The sequence below is a fragment of the Podarcis bocagei genome, assembly GCF_964188305.1.
Source record: "Podarcis bocagei genome assembly, chromosome: 2".
Taxonomy (NCBI): Eukaryota; Metazoa; Chordata; class Lepidosauria; order Squamata; family Lacertidae; genus Podarcis; species Podarcis bocagei.
Window position 1 is genome coordinate 95,286,734 of NC_138126.1, and position 18,774 is coordinate 95,305,507.

Genomic DNA, 18,774 nt, shown 5'->3' on the forward strand with positions numbered 1-18,774 from the left:
TCCTGCTTATTAACAATGCTCCCCTAATGCTGAGATTTACTTGTAAAGGGGAACGCAGAGTCTGTCTACTTTTCAAATATTTGACATCATGCCTTCTTTTCAGATCTCAAGAGTCTAATATCCCACTCACACAAACACATTTCCCCCCCTATTTACATCAACTATCAGGATCCTTCTTGAGCTCTTTTAGTCTTTAACCCCCCCCCCGCCCCCAAAAGCCTCTTGAATCCTTGGATAATGGGAACTGAACAATTCATTGGAGAGTGTGTGCTGACTGCCCTTGGCAGACAAGGGTCATTGGTTGGCTGTGAATACAAAATCCTTGTTTCAGATTTAAAAGCACAAAGGGTACTGCAGATGTGTTGATGCTCTTTTTAATGAATTCTATTGTCAAGTGCCTTTTCAGTAAGTTATAGAAAAATAGCCAAGGAAGAAAAAATGTTGGGTGTGTGGGTCTGTAAAATAATACTTAATTTTTATAGGGCTGGTCGTGATCTTTTCAGAGGGGAAAAAAACTAACAGAGCCAAGAAAGTGACAGGATGCAACTCTTTTAAAAAACAACTTTTCCCCAATTACAGTGTTCTCTGTCCAATGAATATTTCAAAAATACCATTTTGCTCCTGCTCCCAAATTGGCCACAATAACATACATACAAAAACTACATATACAAAAACCAAGCAGAGGGCCTTCTTGGTAGTGGCACCTACCCTGTAGAATAGCCCCCCATCAGATGCCAAGGAAATAAACAACTATCTGACTTCTAGAAGACACCTGAAAGCAGCCTTGTTTAAGAAAGGTTTTAATGTTTGATATTTTATTGTGTTTTTAATATTCTGTTGGGAGCCGTACAGAGTGGCTGGGGCAACCCACTCAGATGGGCAGCATACAAATAAAAAAAATACTATTACCGTTGTTGTTGTTGTTGTTGTTGTTGTTATATTTTGCCCTCTGATTCTTGGAGGAGGACTATAAAATGTCTCCATATGTGATCAGAATGCTTCCAGCTAACTGCTCCCAAGGAGAGACTATAAAATTTAAGAACTCTCTCAAGCCTGTGGTGTCAGCATAACTAAAAAGGCTGTTTCCTTGATCACCAGAACCTAATGGATCTCAGATGACAGAGATGCCCATCAATTAACGTCAGAATATTTTATTCACCACTGGGCAGGTTCATGTGGAAGTAAGTGGCCAACTTCTCACTTGACAATTTATACTTTTGTATAGATATGCAAAGGCTAAGCACACACATGCTTACATGTTGTGAAGGTCTGTCCTAGATGGACACAGGGAGGTCACAACCTGAGGCTACTGAACTGCTTATGCAAATATTGCAGCATGCAGTTTAGTTGCTCACCAGCGACACAAGGTAGCTGCACACAAACTCAAAAGCCTCAGCAGCTCTTGATGATCTTCTGTGAAGGTTTGCTTATTTTTGCTGCCTTGCTCAGGTAAAAGCAGCAGTCTAAAAGTGCAGTAGTCGGTGCCTTCTATCATTTAGGGAATCAAGCAATATGTATCCTGTTTCTTTGGGTGGTTTATGTGTGAGTAAATTTGTTTATGTGTGGTTTTGGTTTGAAGGTAGCATTGAGGTGTTGGTTTGGGAAGCCCTAGGAAATGTTGTCCATTGAGAAATATTTCTTGAGGAAGTTCAAAACAGCTGCCTTTTTCCACATAGTTTTCTCATTCACGCTTTCACTGCATGATGGACACAAGTCTTGGGGAGGCCACAGGGTCCTGGGAATTTCGTCGTCCTTGCTTTCAGCACCTATGCAATGTAAAGCAAAAGTGAAGTTCAATATATTACCACCACAAAGCACAAAAGGACATTCTTCTGTAGTCGAAACTGGTTGAAACTGAATTGTCTTCCACACCAGCTGCTGTTTGTAAAACTATGTTTGGCATGTCTAAAGTCTGGCCTGGGGGTGTAATCTGCTCCGTCATCAAATCTTGCCCTCTTTGAAAAAAGTTTGGACACCCCTGTACTATGTGGATGAGTGGCATTCTTCAAATGAAAGAGTTTGCTTTCCTTAAAAAAAGGGGGGGATGGGGAACCTGTGACCCTCCACATGTTGTTGGATTCCACTTCCCATCAGCCCTGGTGTGCACAGACAATAGCCAGGGATGATGCAAGTTCTAGTCCACATCTGATGGGCCACAGGTCAGAGACATAGTTTACAAAGTTTGAAGAAATCTGATTTTGAAGAGAGAGAGAATGATGTAAATAGAATGATAGCTGCCAACACTCAGATTTTAACTGGTTTGCAGTGCAGTTCTGTACAGTTTGTACAAAACTCTAGTCTAGTCTGGTACAAAACTCTAGACTGTAAAAACAAGGCAAAAATTAAACCTATTAAATTCTGAGAGAAATTTAAGTAGGGTATTCTTGGATAACCCTTCTATCTAAAGAACATATACATAACAAGTTGTTGCAAACATAAAGGACATCAATGATATGCAAAAGTACCTGAATAAATTACAGGAGAGATAAAGTCTTAAAGGAAAATCTGAAAGAGTTGCTATAGGAGAAGACAGGAAACCAGGAAGAATAGACATGGTCAAAGACTTTTGCTGCAAACATACACATTTTTCAGTCAGATTTTGTAACTGTTTCAAACAGAGAGTCAATAATGATTAATTATCAAAATGACGCTGTTGTTAAGATGTGTTCTAAGATATTAAATGTTCTTAACTATGGAAAGTTTATGTTTCTATGAAGAGCTGCATTGGTGCAGGTTCATATTTTCAGCAATTCTTTATACGTCTCCTTTCTAGTTTATCTTTCCAAGATCTCAGTTTCTCCAGAGGCTACAGATGCTGACAGCAGCAATAAAACCTGTGACTCAAGATCTTGCCCTTCTTTTACTTTCTCCCTCCTTTATTCAAGGACATGATTAACTTAGGTCCATTAATTTCAATGGGTCTACTCTGAGTAGAATTAACATTGGCTACAACCTCTAGAGACTATTTTTTTGTTATTAAATAAGTCCAGTATGTAATTATATTAAAAACAAAGCAACAGAGGCAGATGGAGGCAACTAAAACAGATAAACAAAGGAGAATGTTGTAAACAGTCACTAAAAAGAAAACCCCAAAGCCTGAGTTCAACAGGTATATCAACTGCTGCTGAAATGAAAACAACAGAGGTGCCTGGCATACCTGTAAAGGTTGACCACAGCTGAAAAATAGCCTCCTCTTGGTCCTTCACTTCGGTGATGAATTCTGCTGGCAAACTTGCAAAGCGCTTTGCAGCCGGTGAGTAAAAATAGAAGTTCGTCATGAATTCTCTTGCTGCAGGAAAGACTTCTGATGATGCTAAGGGAAGGCAGAACAGAGAGAAAGGACAAGGATGTTCACCATGAGAATCACAGATCAGTAAGGTGGTGGTGGAGGAAATTGGCTTGACCACACATACAAAACATCTCAGGCCTCGCAAGGTGAATTCAGAAACAGGCTCTTTTCTTTCCTCAAGGACAAATACTTTGCAGCCACCACAGATCACAAGAGCAACAAGGTGTGTGGCAAGTGCTTTTCCACCTCTACTCTTGAACAGCAATGGTTGTACTTCATTTCTGTATCCATTCACTTCTGCACTGTCCACACCACACTGCCAAACACTATTTTTTGTAGCTGAGGGAAGCACAAGGGAAATGACTGCAGAACCTTTTCCCTGCCTGCCATTCTGGACAATACTTCTGTTAGGCTGAAGGGAAAAGAGGCAGAGCCATGCACCTGGCCTCCCTTCAGCCATGGGTGAGAGCTGTTTCCTAGTTCTGCTGGATCTCTCAGCGGCGTTTGATACCATCGACCATAACATCCTTCTGGACCGTCTTGAGGGGTTGGGAGCTGGGGGCACTGTCATACAGTGGTTCCGCTCCTTCCTCCTGGGCCGTGTCCAGAAAGTGGTGGTGGGGGATGAGTGTTCAGACCCCTGGGCTCTCACTTGTGGGGTGCCTCAGGGTTCTGTCCTCTCCACCATGCTTTTCAACATTTACATGCAGCCACTGGGAGAGATCATAGGAGGTTTGGGCTGGGTGTTCATCAGTATGCGGATGATACCCAGCTCTACCTCTCTTTTAAATCAGAACCAGTGAAGGCGGTGAAGGTCCTGTGTGAGTGCCTGGAGGCGGTTGGAGGATGGATGGTGGCTAACAGATTGAGGTTGAATCCTGACAAGACCGAAGTACTGTTTTTGGGGGACAGGAGGCGGGCAGGTGTGGAGGATTCCCTGGTCCTGAATGGGGTAACTGTGCCCCTGAAGGACCAGGTGCGCAGCCTGGGAGTCATTTTGGACTCACAGCTGTCCATGGAGGCACAGGTCAAATCTGTATCCAGGGGAGCTGTTTACCAGCTCCATCTGGTACGTAGGCTGAGACCCTATCTGCCTGCAGACTGTCTCGCCAGAGTGGTGCGTGCTCTGGTTATCTCCCGCTTGGACTATTGCAATGCGCTCTATGTGGGGCTACCTTTGAAGGTGACCCGGAAACTACAACTAATCCAGAATGCGGCAGCTAGACTGGTGACTGGGAGCGGCCGCCGAGACCATATAACACCGGTCTTGAAAGACCTACATTGGCTCCCAGTATGTTTCCAAGCACAATTCAAAGTGTTGGTGCTGACCTTTAAAGCCCTAAACGGCCTCGGTCCAGTATATCTGAAGGAGCGTCTCCACCCCCATCATTCTGCCCGGACACTGAGATCCAGCGCCGAGGGCCTTCTGGCGGTTCCCTCATTGCGAGAAGCAAAGCTACAGGGAACCAGGCAGAGGGCCTTCTGGGTAGTGGCGCCCGCCCCGTGGAACGCCCTCCCATCAGATGTCAAAGCGATAAACAATTACCTGACATTCAGAAGACATCTGAAGGCAGCCCTGTTCAGGGAAGTTTTTAATATGTGACATTTTAGTGTATTTTTCATCTTTGTTGGAAGCCGCCCAGAGTGGCTGGGGAAACTCAGCCAGATGGGCGGGGTACAAATAATAAATTATTATTATTATTATAAGCTTACCTGGAGGGACAACAGGAGCCTGGTGCAGTAGGAGTGCAGCAGCAGAAGCCCATTGGACTGTGCCCACACCACACTGACCTCTCTGCCACCTCCTTCCTCCCCCTCTGGGTAAGCAATAATACGGCTGAGGGGAGGCTATGTGTCTGGCAGATCCCCTTCCCCCCTTGTTGTAATGGCACAGTACCAGAGGCCCCTTTTCAAGATAAGAAGAGGGCTTTCCTCTTCCCCAATTTTGGTAGAGGGTTGGTGGGCCACTAGGCGTGGCTCTGTGAGTCTGATCTGGTTTGCCACTCTCTGCTGCCATAGCTCAAACAGTACCTGGAGGTTAGCTAGAGCTTCAATATGAATAACCAAACAGAAGGAACTTTGCTTACAGTTTGCCCCATCGCTTTTCAGTGCTTCCTGCACTGCCAGCAGGTGGAAGATAATCCGGAGAGAGCATAAATAACTTTCGAACCCGGGTATGTTTCCTTGACATCCCACACAGTCTGGAGTCTCTGGAAAGCTGGCATTCAGACCCTGAAAAGCATGAGGAAGCTCTTTTAATGTAATAGTATAGTGGAGGGTGAGCTTTGTCATCACTCCTCATCTTCCCTCTGTGTGTGTGTGTGTCACTTGGCACATTGTTTTTTTCTTGTTTTTATTGAGTCAAGAAATCTGATACAAAAAAGGAAAATATCCTGAAGAGAACAGAAAGAAGAGGGAAAGAATATGCATATCATTCGCCCTTTCTTCTGCCTTCCAATATATTGTGTCGACTGAGCAGTTCTTGTTGAAGCATCAAAACAAAAAGGAAAGAAATTATAAATGCCACTGTTGATCACTTACGGTAACTTGTGGTTCATGGGCATAATGCTGTGTGTGTGTGTGTGTGTGTGTGTGTGTGTGTGTGTGCGCTTTAAAGTGAAAAATCTCATTTATAATATTTGTAGCTAAATTGTATCTATATTCCTTATTTTTAATTTACAAGGTGACCTGTGGGAGGGGAAAGGACTATGTACACAACCAAAAGCAACAACTCAATTACAGGAGTAGGTATGAGAAAGTACCGTATTTTGCGCCCCATAAGACGCTCCGGCCCATAAGACGCACCTAGTTTTTTGGGGGGGAAATAAAGGAAAAAAATTATTTCCCCCCCAGGCGCGGGGCTGGGGCAGCCCGAGCTTCCCCCGACCCCAGCCCGCAAACAGGCAGCTCTCTGCAAGCCGTGGGAGCCCAGCGGTGGTTCCCGCTGCTTGCGGAGAGATCCGCGAAGCCTGCACGCGCTGGGATCAGCGCGGGCAGGCTTCGGGATGCCTGCAACTCTCCCCAAGCAGCGGGACCGTTCCCGCTGCTTGCGGAGAGATCCGCGAAGCCTGCCGGCGCTGGGATCAGCGCGGGCAGGCTTCGGGATGCCTGCAACTCTCCCCAAGCAGCGGGAACGTTCCCGCTGCTTGCGGAGAGATCCGCGAAGCCTGCAGGCGCTGGGATCAGCGCGCGCAGGCTTCGGGATGCCTGCAACTCTCCCCAAGCAGCGGGAACGTTCCCGCTGCTTGCGGAGAGATCCGCGAAGCCTGCCGGCGCTGGGATCAGCGCGGGCAGGCTTCGGGATGCCTGCAACTCTCCCCAAGCAGCGGGAACGTTCCCGCTGCTTGCGGAGAGATCCGCGAAGCCTGCCGGCGCTGGGATCAGCGCGGGCAGGCTTCGGGATGCCTGCAACTCTCCCCAAGCAGCGGGAACGTTCCCGCTGCTTGCGGAGAGATCCGCGAAGCCTGCCGGCGCTGGGATCAGCGCGCGCAGGCTTCGGGATGCCGGCAACTCTCCCCAAGCAGCGGGAGCATTCCCGCTGCTTGGGGAGAGGTCCGCGAAGCCTGGAGAGCGAGAGGGGTCGGTGCGCACCTACCGCTCTCGCTCTCCAGGCTTCAGCGAAAGCCTGCATTCGCCCCATAAGACGCACCCACATTTCCCCTTCATTTTTGGAGGGGGAAAAGTGCGTCTTATAGGGCGAAAAATACGGTAGCTATTTTCACTGCCTTATATTGTATTATTGTTCTTTTTCTTGTCATTTCCACATTTTTGCAGCTGTCGAAGACGTGATGGGGCGGGGCACAGAATGCATATCATTCTAATTCAGATAAAATCTCCTAGTTTCTCTATTTCTCTCATTCATCAAATTTTGTGTGTAATTATTTTAGCCTCTGCAATTTCCCACACATCCCACAGGATATAATTTCCATCCTTTATATTTTGACACCACAACAATTTTCTCTGGTTTTTATTTTTGTTTGTGTCTATAAGTAAGATGAATAAAAAAAAATAAGAAGATTGAACAGCTCTCCACATTCTCAACTAGAATAAGCTAAGTCTATGAAGATATTCTTTGGGTACAATCTATGTTTCTCTCAGTCCAGGCAGTGATGGTTTCAGTGATGGTCAGGACCTGACACACATGAACGTGAAGCCAATGTGGTGCCTTCAACTACAACTCCCATCATCCCTAACGATTGACTATGCTGGCTGAGATGGGAGATGTGTCCAAAACAGGCTTCTGCTGCCATTGAACATTCCCCATAGAACCCCTGTACCTTGCAGAGGACATTCCACAGCAAATATATAGAAGTTTCTTGGCACATGGTGGTGTGGGGAAAGTTCTCTGAAGATAAACGTTTAAAAGCTACTCAGTTAGAAATTCTGGAAAATGGGGGGTTGGGGGAAGAGATGCCATAGACACAACTTGGCTGGAATCTCCTTGTTTAGTTCATGTACCTCTTTTGCAGCCTTTAGAGCTTCTATCCATTCATCCCGCGAAATATTTATCGACAAGTTGGACTCCTGCCACACTTCCAGTTTGTGAAGGTAGTTGTGGACCGCAGAGCGCTCAGGAAAATACTGAAACAAAGCAACAGGAAACAAAATTAACAAGAGGAGCCCAGTAAACTTCTACCTGTGATGGAACTGAATGAAAAGTGGTGTTGTAGCTCTGTAGACTATTCGCTGGGCTATGTACATACTGCAGGGTTATGTAAAAACAAAATACTGGGTTGTACACCACCAAGTCATCCCCAAAGAGCAAGGATGTCAACCTGCATAATTTGACTTCCTCTCTTTGCCCCCTGCCCCTACAATGTGCTCTCGGGGTTCTACCAACCCACTTGGGCAGACTGGGGAGGGGCATGAGAGAGCAAATTGGAAGTTCCAGTGCATTTGCACTCAAGGGAGAATTTGGCTGGACACAGAGTTCAGGTACTTGAGAATCTTAGTTTTTCTTTCTTTCCAAACCCCAAACTTCCTTTGTACCCAGGTAGGTGTATGTACTAGGAGCTCAAAGGCACAATTTAACTTTAAATGAATGCCAGCTTGACACACTGTATAAACCAGGAATCCTGTTCCCGCAACAAAGGAGCCAAGGTTAAGCAATCAGCCGTCTTGAGCTGCTATTATCAGAAAGCTGATTAAGTCCTTGGATTTAACTATTCCACCAATACCACCTTTTGGAATCTACCTTCCAGGTAGAAAGACAAGGCGCTGGTACCTGAGGTAACCCAGGATGATACAGTGGTCCGTGGTGCTGAAAGTGTCATGCCCCCACCATTATTTATTAAATAAATAAATGTTGCTGGGGATTGAACCTGGTGCCTTTTGCATGCAAAGCAGATGCTCTAGCACTAAGCTATGGCCCTTCCTCACTCCTGTTAAGACTCTCCTGGCACCAAAAGTTGGATATCTCCAACACGAGGTCCAAGAGCACCTGTGTCTGCTCAGGCAAAGCAAGGTAGACAATACAACCAGAGATTCATTCAGTCCTCTCTTCCATGCTTTACCCAAAGACTGGGTTCATACATTGCAAGGAGTTATTCTCACCAACCCTGTTGGGTTTTTTTTAATCAGGCACCTTGCCATGCAACCCACACACCAGAAGCATAGCATCAACCATATGTTTAATTCATCACATTAAGCAAAGAAGAATTATGTTAGAGCAGTAGGGACCCTTTCTTTCCCTCCAGGTGTCTCTGGCTCCTGTTTCTTGCAAGTGAGCAGCTGCAGTAATTCAGGCAGTTGCTCAGTAGCTTGGATGCTCAAAGCCTCTAAGTAGATCAATCAATCTGAAACATGGCTTGCCATCACAGCATGAGGATACAATACAGAATGTTAAAACCACTCCAGTGTCACAATGCAACTTTCTCTTCAATAGTTCAGCAGACAGACACCTCCACCTGAGCTATTCTTCCTCTGTTGTCTCTCCTTCTCTCTGCAGGTTAATTTGCTCAGATTTGCAAGCTCAGCATGCTCAAAATGGATTAGGAGCTCACAGAGCCTTCTCTGAAGAGCAGCAATCCATTTCTTAGCCTAGTGATTTTTTTTTCAGGCAACTCAGTCAATAGCTCTGTGATCTCAGCCCACAACCAGGAACAGGCTCACAATCCCTTCTAAAGTTCCCAACAACTTTTCCCTTTAATCAAACCACGCTGTTTCAGAGGAGGTAGTTTAAGGCCTTCCCTCTAGAATGCTGACTCACATCTAAGCAGCATACCAAGCAGGAAACTGTTCCCTAGTCTAGCCCAAACTCCCATAGTTCTTTTGTATTCTCATCCTAGTATTAATTTTTTTGCGGGGGGGGGGGGAACCCCACTGCTAGATTGTATGCAGGAACCATTCTACTATTTACACTATGTCTTCCTTCAAAGCCTTACGTTGGTGTCCAACTTCAGGTACAAACTCTCAAAAATGGATTTTTTTTCCAAGTAAGAAGCTCTGAGTCTGAGATGGAACTCTGATAGATATATGACGTTTATATTCTGCATGTAGTTGCTGACAGGGAGACAGACAGAGAGAGAGAGAGAGAGAGAGAGAGAGAGAGAGAGAGAGAGAGAGAGAGAGAGAGAGAGAAGGGAAGAAAGAGGGAAAGGTAACTGAAGAAACAACAGGTTGACCAGGGGATGGGCTGAGTGGGACAACAGATGGAGAGGAAATGGGGAAACTGGCTTGTTTTAATTGTGTGCAGAGCAACCCTAGGAAAAGTTTGCTTGCTGATACCGTCCACTGCAGAGTTTCAAACATAAAAGCCACTTCCCCTCTCAAACAAATCTGCCTTTAGCTAAGGGAATATCACAAGGCTAGGCCAAAATTATGCAGGAATGCAAAAGAACAATCTTACACAGTTAAGTTTTAAACTTGACCATGTCAAGCCTACTTCAGAAACTGTTTTCCTCCTCAAAACATAGCTTAAAAATAAAATAAAATGTGACAAGCATAGTTTTTATTTACTGCCCCAAAGGACCAAGTAATCGCTCACAGAGAACTTTTGAAAATGAGAGAGCCCAAAAGAAAATTAAAATATCTCGCAAAACGTTCAAAAACGGAGTCGCTACTATACCAACAACAGAGAAGCCTGGATATACCATATGTAGAAAACTTACCTTGGCCAGTATATGCACATACTGCTTCAATGCAGAGAGCCTCTCTTCAGTGAAGTTGGCTAAACTTACTTCAATTCTGTGCAGGCTGCAAAGCACAGCATACTCCAGGTCAGCCATGCACAGCTGTGTCCTGTGACAGATAAGAAGGTGGAAAGATAACCTCATCATTGAAGCAGCCATATCATCTATATCACAAGAGGGCAGACTTCAGGGGTCATCTGTGTTTTTACCAGAGATGAACCAATTGGAACCTAGTGCAAAAGACACCCTAAGGAATTTTTAGGCCTGGAATTTGGTTTTTTGAGCACCAGAGCCAGAGGCGTACCTAGGGGTTGACTAGGTTGGCCCCTGCTAAGGGCACAGGCCTAGGGAGATGCAAAAATTGCACCTCTCCACTCTGTCTTGGCTCCTTTGGCAAGGTCGCAAGTGACAGGGGATGGGGTGCCAAGGGCACAAGGGAGCCTAGGTATGCCTCTGACCAGAGAAGAATGGAGTTAACAGCCCTTCCACAGAACAATCCATTCCTAGTTTCCTTAAGCTTTTTTCTATTTCCATAGCATCATTTATGGTAAAGAGAACATTTTGGTTTTGCTGCTGGGAGTCAGAAGTCCTTGCCCATCTATTGGAAGTTACCTAGAAATCTATTCCACTCCTGATCTACCCTGCAGGAATCAGGAACTGGTTCAGAACCAAATCAGGGCCCACTTTGGCACCACCTGGACCACAACTCAGGTTGCTTCTCAGGGACTAACAGAGTCATCTTCAGTAGAAGGCCGCCTTCCCTTCTGCTCCCAAAGCTGTGCCTGATCAGCTACTGAATGTTCACCAAGTGTCAAGGATGACCAGTGTTACATAAATGCAGTGAGAACAGAAGAAAGTGGAGGCTACTAAAATGGCTCTTGCTTCTTACCTGTCTGCTACCTCCCAGGAGTCAGGGGTAGCCTTTGTTTCTGCTATTGGTGGCTTAGAAGTGTCAATGATTTCTCTCTGGACCCCAGGTAGTGTCCGCAGGAAGTCTGTATAGAAGGATCTTGAATTATTTGCCCTGTGATGGAAGTAAAATATGAGAGGAGGCTCTGCTCTAAGATGGTGGGCAATTCTGACCTTCTGATGCAGGAGGTCTCGCTTTGCTACAACGCCATGGGCCATGCTGGCTGAGGCTGATGGGGGTTGGACTCCAGTCGCAACTGCAAGTCACCATGTGGGCCATCCTTGTCCTAACCCATTTCATGCAGCCCCTTCAGTTCAGCTGTCATAAAACCTGTTCAGCCCCCATTTTAGGTATGCAAGAGAGAAACAGTGCAGGGCACTCCATTGTGTAGCATCAACATGCACCTATGCACACAGTTGCACTGCCAAAAAAGATTTTGTGTTAAAGAAGTCCAAATCTGCTCCCAGAATGAGATATACCACCCATTATCTAAAAACCGAATTGCTTAATTGTGCAGAATTATAGGGCTAGAGCAGATCCTGTCAGGTTGCAATTTGACATGCAATTCAGCATATGCAGTATGATATGGACCATGTATTTCCCCAGCAAAAATTCCTGATGCACATCATTGATTTTAGTGGCTGAACTTTAGTGGCCACTGAATTCCTTCAGATGATGGAATTTAGGATCTTTTAGTTTAGAACTCAAGACACACAGGCCCCTTCTGCACTATGCATTTAAAACAGTATTATACCATTTAAAACTGCCATGGGTTCCCCCCCCCCCGAAAGAATCCTGGGAGCTGTAGTTTGTGAATGGTGCAGAGAGTCATTGGAGACCCCATTCCCTTCACAAATCAACAATTCACAGAGTTCACAGGCTGTGTAATAGGAAGACATAAGTAATTGCTCAATGGGGTTTGAAGGAATGTAGCTTATAAATCATATACACAAGCACCATGAACACTGTTATGCAAAAGCAGCTCATATATGTATGTTGATTATGGATACCAGCAGCAACTCACAGGGGGATGGGTGTGCAAGGGCCTTTGCTTGAATACAGGAAGCCAGAAGGGAAGGTGGTGACCTTGCATCTAGTCACTAGCTCCGCATTGCTCTTCAAGACTCTCCTCACAACAATGTTTTCATACTGGGCCATGTCCAATATGACCTAAGATCAGAAGTACACATTGCATTACGAATGGAGTTGCTCTTTTAGATTCACAAGCAAACCATCTACCTTTCCTCCTCTTAATGCTTGTCTACCAAGTGATCAGATCATCTCTGCTGCATCTCAACAGAGTTTTAGTACCTACTCCCTTGAAGATGGTGCCGCTCTGGGTAACGCGCATGCCTCAGATGGTTCCTTTACAAACAGCTGAGGGTGTGGAAGGGCAGAAACAGCAGAAGACAGTGTCTATGCCCTTTTCTCCCAGAGAAAGCCCAAGATGGACCAGTTAACCTTTCCTCACACAGAACTATAAAAAGTATTAACTGCTTACACTGTGTAGACGTTTAGGCAAGAACTTTACAGCTGCCCGTTTTGTGTGTGGGTGTGCTACCCAAGTGGCCTTTGTAAAGTAAATCTGCAAGTTTCTTAACTTCTCATTGAAACTGAAGGCATTTTAATCCTACAACAATCCTACAATTAATGTGAGTAAAAGTTACTTGTCTCTAGCTGGTGACTTATTTACAGAGTTATGCAACATGCAAATCTAACATATTTACAAGCCTAATATCAGGCTTGTATCTGGGGTACACAGACTTCATGCATAAGGGGGTTTACTTTGTTTTTCACCAAACTCTTGAGATCCACCAACTGGAGATAAATTTCTGGACTCATAATTCTTTTATTTTGAGGATCAGAACTTAAAAAACCTCATGGTCATAATTCCATAATTCATTCCCAGTTACCCTAATCTTTCTTCATCCAGCAGTATAATTTGGGCTCATCTTGTTGCTGATATTGTTAAACTGCCCATAATCCAAAATCCAAAAACTTTGCCATAATCCAAAAGCTTTGCTGATCTACTGTGAATCACACAGATCTAGATCTGCTCTGTCCAACCCTGTTTTTAATCAACCAATTAAAAATCACCTCTCTGCCCAAAAAGGAGTCCTCCCCCTCGAATATCAGGGCCACCTTGCTTCCCTGAATGGAGTCAACAAATTCTGTGGTACTGTAAAATAGCAAAGAGAATAGCATGTTAAACAAAATTTGGACAAAGTCCCACATCAACATTCTTTTCATGCAAATACTGGTCCTCCCAATAGCTCAATAGTTATTCCTGGGCATAAATCATGCACTGATCCCTTGACGTAATTGGATTTGGCATATTGACATGTGACACTGTGGGAGATTAGAAAATTAAAATGTCTTTTTAAAATTTATATATAAAGGCATTTATATACTGCTAACCTGTGTAAAATATCAAGGCAATGTAACAAATATTCAATAAAACATAACACATCACGAATGATTGGCTAATCAAGAAATGTAAACAACTGTCTGCATAAAAGATCTGCCAAGCCTGAAAGTCAATAGTAAATATGCTTGCCCAATTTCTGCTGGAAGAGTATTCCATAGCATGGGACTGATGACACCAAATACCTGACTTCTTAACATATTTTGTGAAGAAATTGATTGAAAGATGCCTAAAATATTTACCTGAGCGGAGCCAACAGTGGGGCGTCAGGGGACCACCAACTACTTAGATGACTCTCTGCAAAGGTGATTATGGCTTCCCTTAGGCTCTGAGGGTCATCCTTAATTTCTATGAGGGGAGGAAAAGGCTGATCATAACTCTGAGGACAGTCATTGTGCATTCTCCAACCCAAACACCTCTCACAAACAGATGCCACGTGCCAGCAAAGGCTGCTTGCAAGCCAGATCCAATTTCTAACACATTTTGAATGTGAGCTTCCCTTTGGCCTTTAAACTTTATTTATAAATATTTATATCCTAATCTTTACCTCAAAATCTCAGGGCAAGGAACGTTTTTTAAACAAACCCATTAAACAATAAAATCACTATTCACACCAAGTAAAAAAACAAACCCTGAACAGCAGCATCTTTAAAAATCCCAAGCTGAACACTAAGAATTTCTAAAAGCTTGAGTACACAGCCATGTTTTAAGGTTGCTTTGGAACAGAAACTCTGAGAAAAATAGTGCTGTTTTTTTTAAAAAAAAACAAACAAACCATCCCTAAAATATAGTTACCACTCTGACCTTATCTTCTCTATGGGTATTGGGTTGTAGGCTGTGTATGCCTATTTTGGTTCTAAAACACATATCAGGAAGTCAAGTTCATCTTGCCTTCGGGACCAGAACATATATTCCTGTGACTCATCTTAACATATATAAATATTTGTGCAGTGTGCATGAATTTCCAATTTGCTAATATATTCCCATACAGGAGTGTGAACTCCAAGCTGCTGATTGTCAGAAGAGTGGCAGGCTATTCTTTTAATTGCTCACTAAATGTGAAACATCACAAAAAGAGAAAAAGTAGGGAAGGCCAAAGAGATTGTGTCTGTCCTAGCTATTTGCACTGATAACCACCCTCCACCTTGGACAACCATGGCTCTGTAAGGCTTCCATGTGATCATGTGTTTCATCTGGGTGGAGAATGGGGAGGAGGGAGCAAGAAGCTCAGTTCTCCCTCCAGCTAGTCGCAGCCTAGCTAATTAACCTCTGACCCTCACCTCAGCAGTGAGAGCTCTAGATTCAAATAAATAATTATGTGAGGTTTAGAATCAATTTCAGGACACATACCTTCAAGCTTTATGCCATCGCCAGCATATGTAGAGGATGGCTTTAAAAACTGGAAGAAAACAAACCAGCGAGTTAGGTTTTGCTTTGGGCGTCATATGTTCAAGTCTGCTACAGCACGTAGGGCAGGCACCATACTGCCTAAGCACAAAGGTTGCAAGTTTGGGACTGCACCCATCTGTTTAGAAGTTCTGGCAAGGAGGATGAACTCCTTTTTGGACATTTTGGTGCTCCTGGATTCTTCTGGTGGTGACTAACTGGATTGCTCTGGCGGCCTCATCTCCTTCCTCTCTTCTTTTCTTATATTGCTTTCTATTTGTTATTGCTGCATATTGCAATATGTACATAGCAGTTGTGAATGTTGCACATCCATAAGGAATGTACAGGGCCAGGGTCAGGGAATGGTAGTGTCAAGGACCCTAGGAACCCAAGAAGAGCAGCGACACCACTTCCTCCTTGATCGTCTGCTGCCTGCTCTCACTTCCATATGGAAAGCGTAGGGACAGTGGGACCCAGTGCTACTGCTGCCAGTAAATAAGTTAGACCTCTGGTCTTCAGAGTGCAGCAGAAGGTTATCTACAATAAATGAATGACCCAGGAAGGTGTGGATGTATAAATGAATACATTTGCCTTTTGCAAAATGTTATGGGAAAACAAGAAAATCAATCAAAAGGTATCCTCACAGTGTTGGCATAACTTCACCATAGACTGAAACAGAGCTAACATTATGAAAAACACAAAGTGATTATCTTTTGTTACAATTTGAGACTATTGCTCATATAAGGATTTCAACAGCTTTTGAAGGAAATACAGAGATATGAAAAAGGAGGAAGCCAGTATAGTAACACTGGAATTGTAATTATGGTGTTGTATACTACATTTAAAACAGAAGACTGCCTGCCCCCCTTAAAACAAAATAAAAATCAGGTGGATCTCATAAAACTACGCCATCCAAATTTTCACATTATCATTACCTTCACAGTTGGGTATGCGGTGACTTCAAAGTCTGAACACATTTTCTCGTTGCACATCTTGCCACAATCTATCACACCCAGCTTCAAAGTAGGTCTCCAGTCTGAAAAGGCAGATAAAACCATATGGGGTGGGGAAAAGATTTAATAGGGGATGGCTGCTTAATCTATCATAGAACGCAAAGTTAAGAGCACTCAATGAACGCAGCAGCTTTTAAACATAAATGTGTCAATAGCATATACTATATATCTATATATATATATATATGCTATTGACACACATATATATCTCACAGTCAAAGAAAGGAGATAGGAAAGAGTGAGTGTTCTGAAGAACAAGGGGATGAAAGGGCCAGAGGGTGGAATCTGAAAGAAAAAGAACATAGAAACATATGAATCTGCCTTCTACTCAGTCAGACAATTGGGCCATCTAGCTCATTATTGTCCACTCAGACTGGTAGCAGCTGTCCAGGATTTCAGACTGGGGTCTCTCCCTTTCTACCTGGAGTTTCTGGGGATTGAACTAGGACCTTCTGCATGCAAAGGCCCTCAGCTGCTGAGCTACAGTTCTTCCCCTAAAAAAGAAGGCCTTGGAGACAGGACAAACATGAAGGGGTGCATGGGGGGGGGAGATAAGCCCCACTCTGTGTATCAAACCTAAGACATGGTGCACATATACCATTTGAATGACCATCAACCTGGGGGGGGGTGGCACCCTCAAATATTTTATTTGGGGTGGTGAAGACCCCTCGGCTCCTGGGAGTTGGCTCCAATGCCTTACAAGGTGGTGTACTGTGCAAAATAAGTGCCATTAGCTGGGATGAAGGTAAAGGGACCCCTGACCATTAGGTCCAGTCGTGGCCGATTCTGGGGTTGCGGCGCTCATCTCACTTTATTGGCCAAGGGAGCCAGCGTACAGCTTCTGGGTCATGTGGCCAACATTACTAAACCGCTTCCGGCTAACCAGAGCAGCGCACGGAAACGCCATTTACCTTCCCACCAGAGCGGTACCTATTTATCTACTTGCACTCTTACGTGCTTTCAAACTGCTAGGTTGGCAGGAGCAGGGACAGAGCAACGGGAGCTCACCCCGTAGTGGGGATTCAAACTGCTGATCTTCTGATCGGCAAGTCCTAGGCTCTGTGGTTTATCCCACACCGCCACCCGCATCCCATTAGCTAGGGTATCTAACCTTTTTTGCCTCAAGGGCCACACCGACCCATGTTCTATGGGGCAGGGGGTTGTCAAAGTGGGCATGGCCACTGTCTGCTGGCATTCAGAGACCACCTACTCAAATGGAAGAAGCAAGAGATAGGGTGGTTCAAGCGGGAAAAAGCATGGGAGCGCCACGGAGCTTAAACTCAAGGCAGAGAGCCGGCTGGTGTCTCGAGGGTTGAGCAGAGAAGGGGGAATGCACGGGCTCCTGTCCCTTAAGATGCAGCAGTAGCCGCTCTCTCTGAGCATGACATGGGCTTTCTCTAAATAAGTTGGAGGGGCAGCCTCGACGCCCTGATAATTCTGCCTTGAACAGCGCGCAATGCGACTGTTCAAGGGAAAGAAAATCTCTGAGCATGCACAGAGGGTCCTTCCGTCACATTCACCAGCCACCAACGCCAAATCTGACGGTGAAGGGGTGTGTGAGAGACAGGTATCCCGGCAGCACAATTAGCCCGGCTTGTCCTACCCTTTATATCCTGGGCGAGCGCTCGCCACGTGGGGGCGAAGGCGGCGGAGGCGGCAGACCAGCGCGCGTAAAACTGGACAACCCAGGCGCTGCGAGAAAAGAAGAGGCTTTGCAGCGTGTCCGGCTGCAGCTCCACCACGGGGTCGTGGGGTCCGTAGCGAGAGACGCCGCAGGCCTGCGACGGCGGGGAGAAGAGGCAGGCGGCGGCCAGGAGGACCAGGCAAGCGGGCAGCCCTGGCCCGACTCGGGGGAGACACCTCGGCATGACGAGCAGCAAGATCTGGGTCGTTGGGGGGAGAGAGGCGCGCACACTGCTGGGTGTGCAGCGGGGGAGAGCGAGGTGCTTTTAATGGAATCCACCAGGCCCGCCCCCCAGACCCCCCCCCCTCCATCATGCCCACCCTCCAGACTTTGGAGGGCGCACGATGGGGTGGATCCTCTGCGACTCCATCCAGTCCCGGAATTGGAGGTCTTCTGTGCCAGTGTCCCCGACGTTGTTTGCCCAGGGCGTCGAAAGCAAACTCGGCGCGACGCCGCTTCCCGCTCAAAGGGAGGGAGAGGAGGAGAAACTAAGTAAAGTTGTTCTATTACCTTATTGGAGACAAAGAGCAAGAAGCATGGACGTAGCTGGGGTGGCAGGGAGGGACAGCTGCTCCCCCATCAATAAAAATACATAGCAAACTGAGGTTCTGCCCCTCTAATAAAAGGCTTCCCCCCTCCCCAACAAAAATCCTGGCTATGCCCATGGCAAGAAGTATGCAATTCTGTTGGCCTAAGCAACACAAGAGACACAGGTGCATGCTGTTCAACAGTTAGGACACTGCAATAAACAGAATGCGCAACGTAATGAAGGAGCTCCCAGGATACAACACCTGTATTGTGGGAAACAGCATGTAAAGAGAAAAGAAAAATGCCCAGGATATGGACAGCATATGGACAGCGTGTGGCAAGCTGTGCATTTGTAGCAACCCTAACCTTTGAACAGAGTACTATAACACATTCATTACCCACTACCAAT

General features: G+C 45.4%; 1 protein-coding gene across 1 annotated transcript; it reads right to left on the reverse strand.

The window, feature by feature from the left end:
• Positions 1-358: 358 nt before the first annotated feature.
• On the reverse strand, positions 359-18,090 carry LOC308581997 (sulfhydryl oxidase 1-like). Its single transcript, XM_081184788.1, has 12 exons — positions 17,757-18,090; positions 16,076-16,176; positions 15,105-15,153; positions 13,997-14,102; positions 13,427-13,508; positions 12,354-12,499; positions 11,309-11,443; positions 10,399-10,528; positions 7,748-7,870; positions 5,377-5,521; positions 3,158-3,313; positions 359-1,766 (listed from the first exon to the last, which is right to left on the reverse strand). The coding sequence occupies exons 1-12, from the start codon at positions 18,019-18,021 to the stop codon at positions 1,609-1,611; spliced, it is 1,596 nt and encodes a 531-aa protein (XP_081040914.1). The 5' UTR covers positions 18,022-18,090; the 3' UTR covers positions 359-1,608.
• Positions 18,091-18,774: the final 684 nt, after the last annotated feature.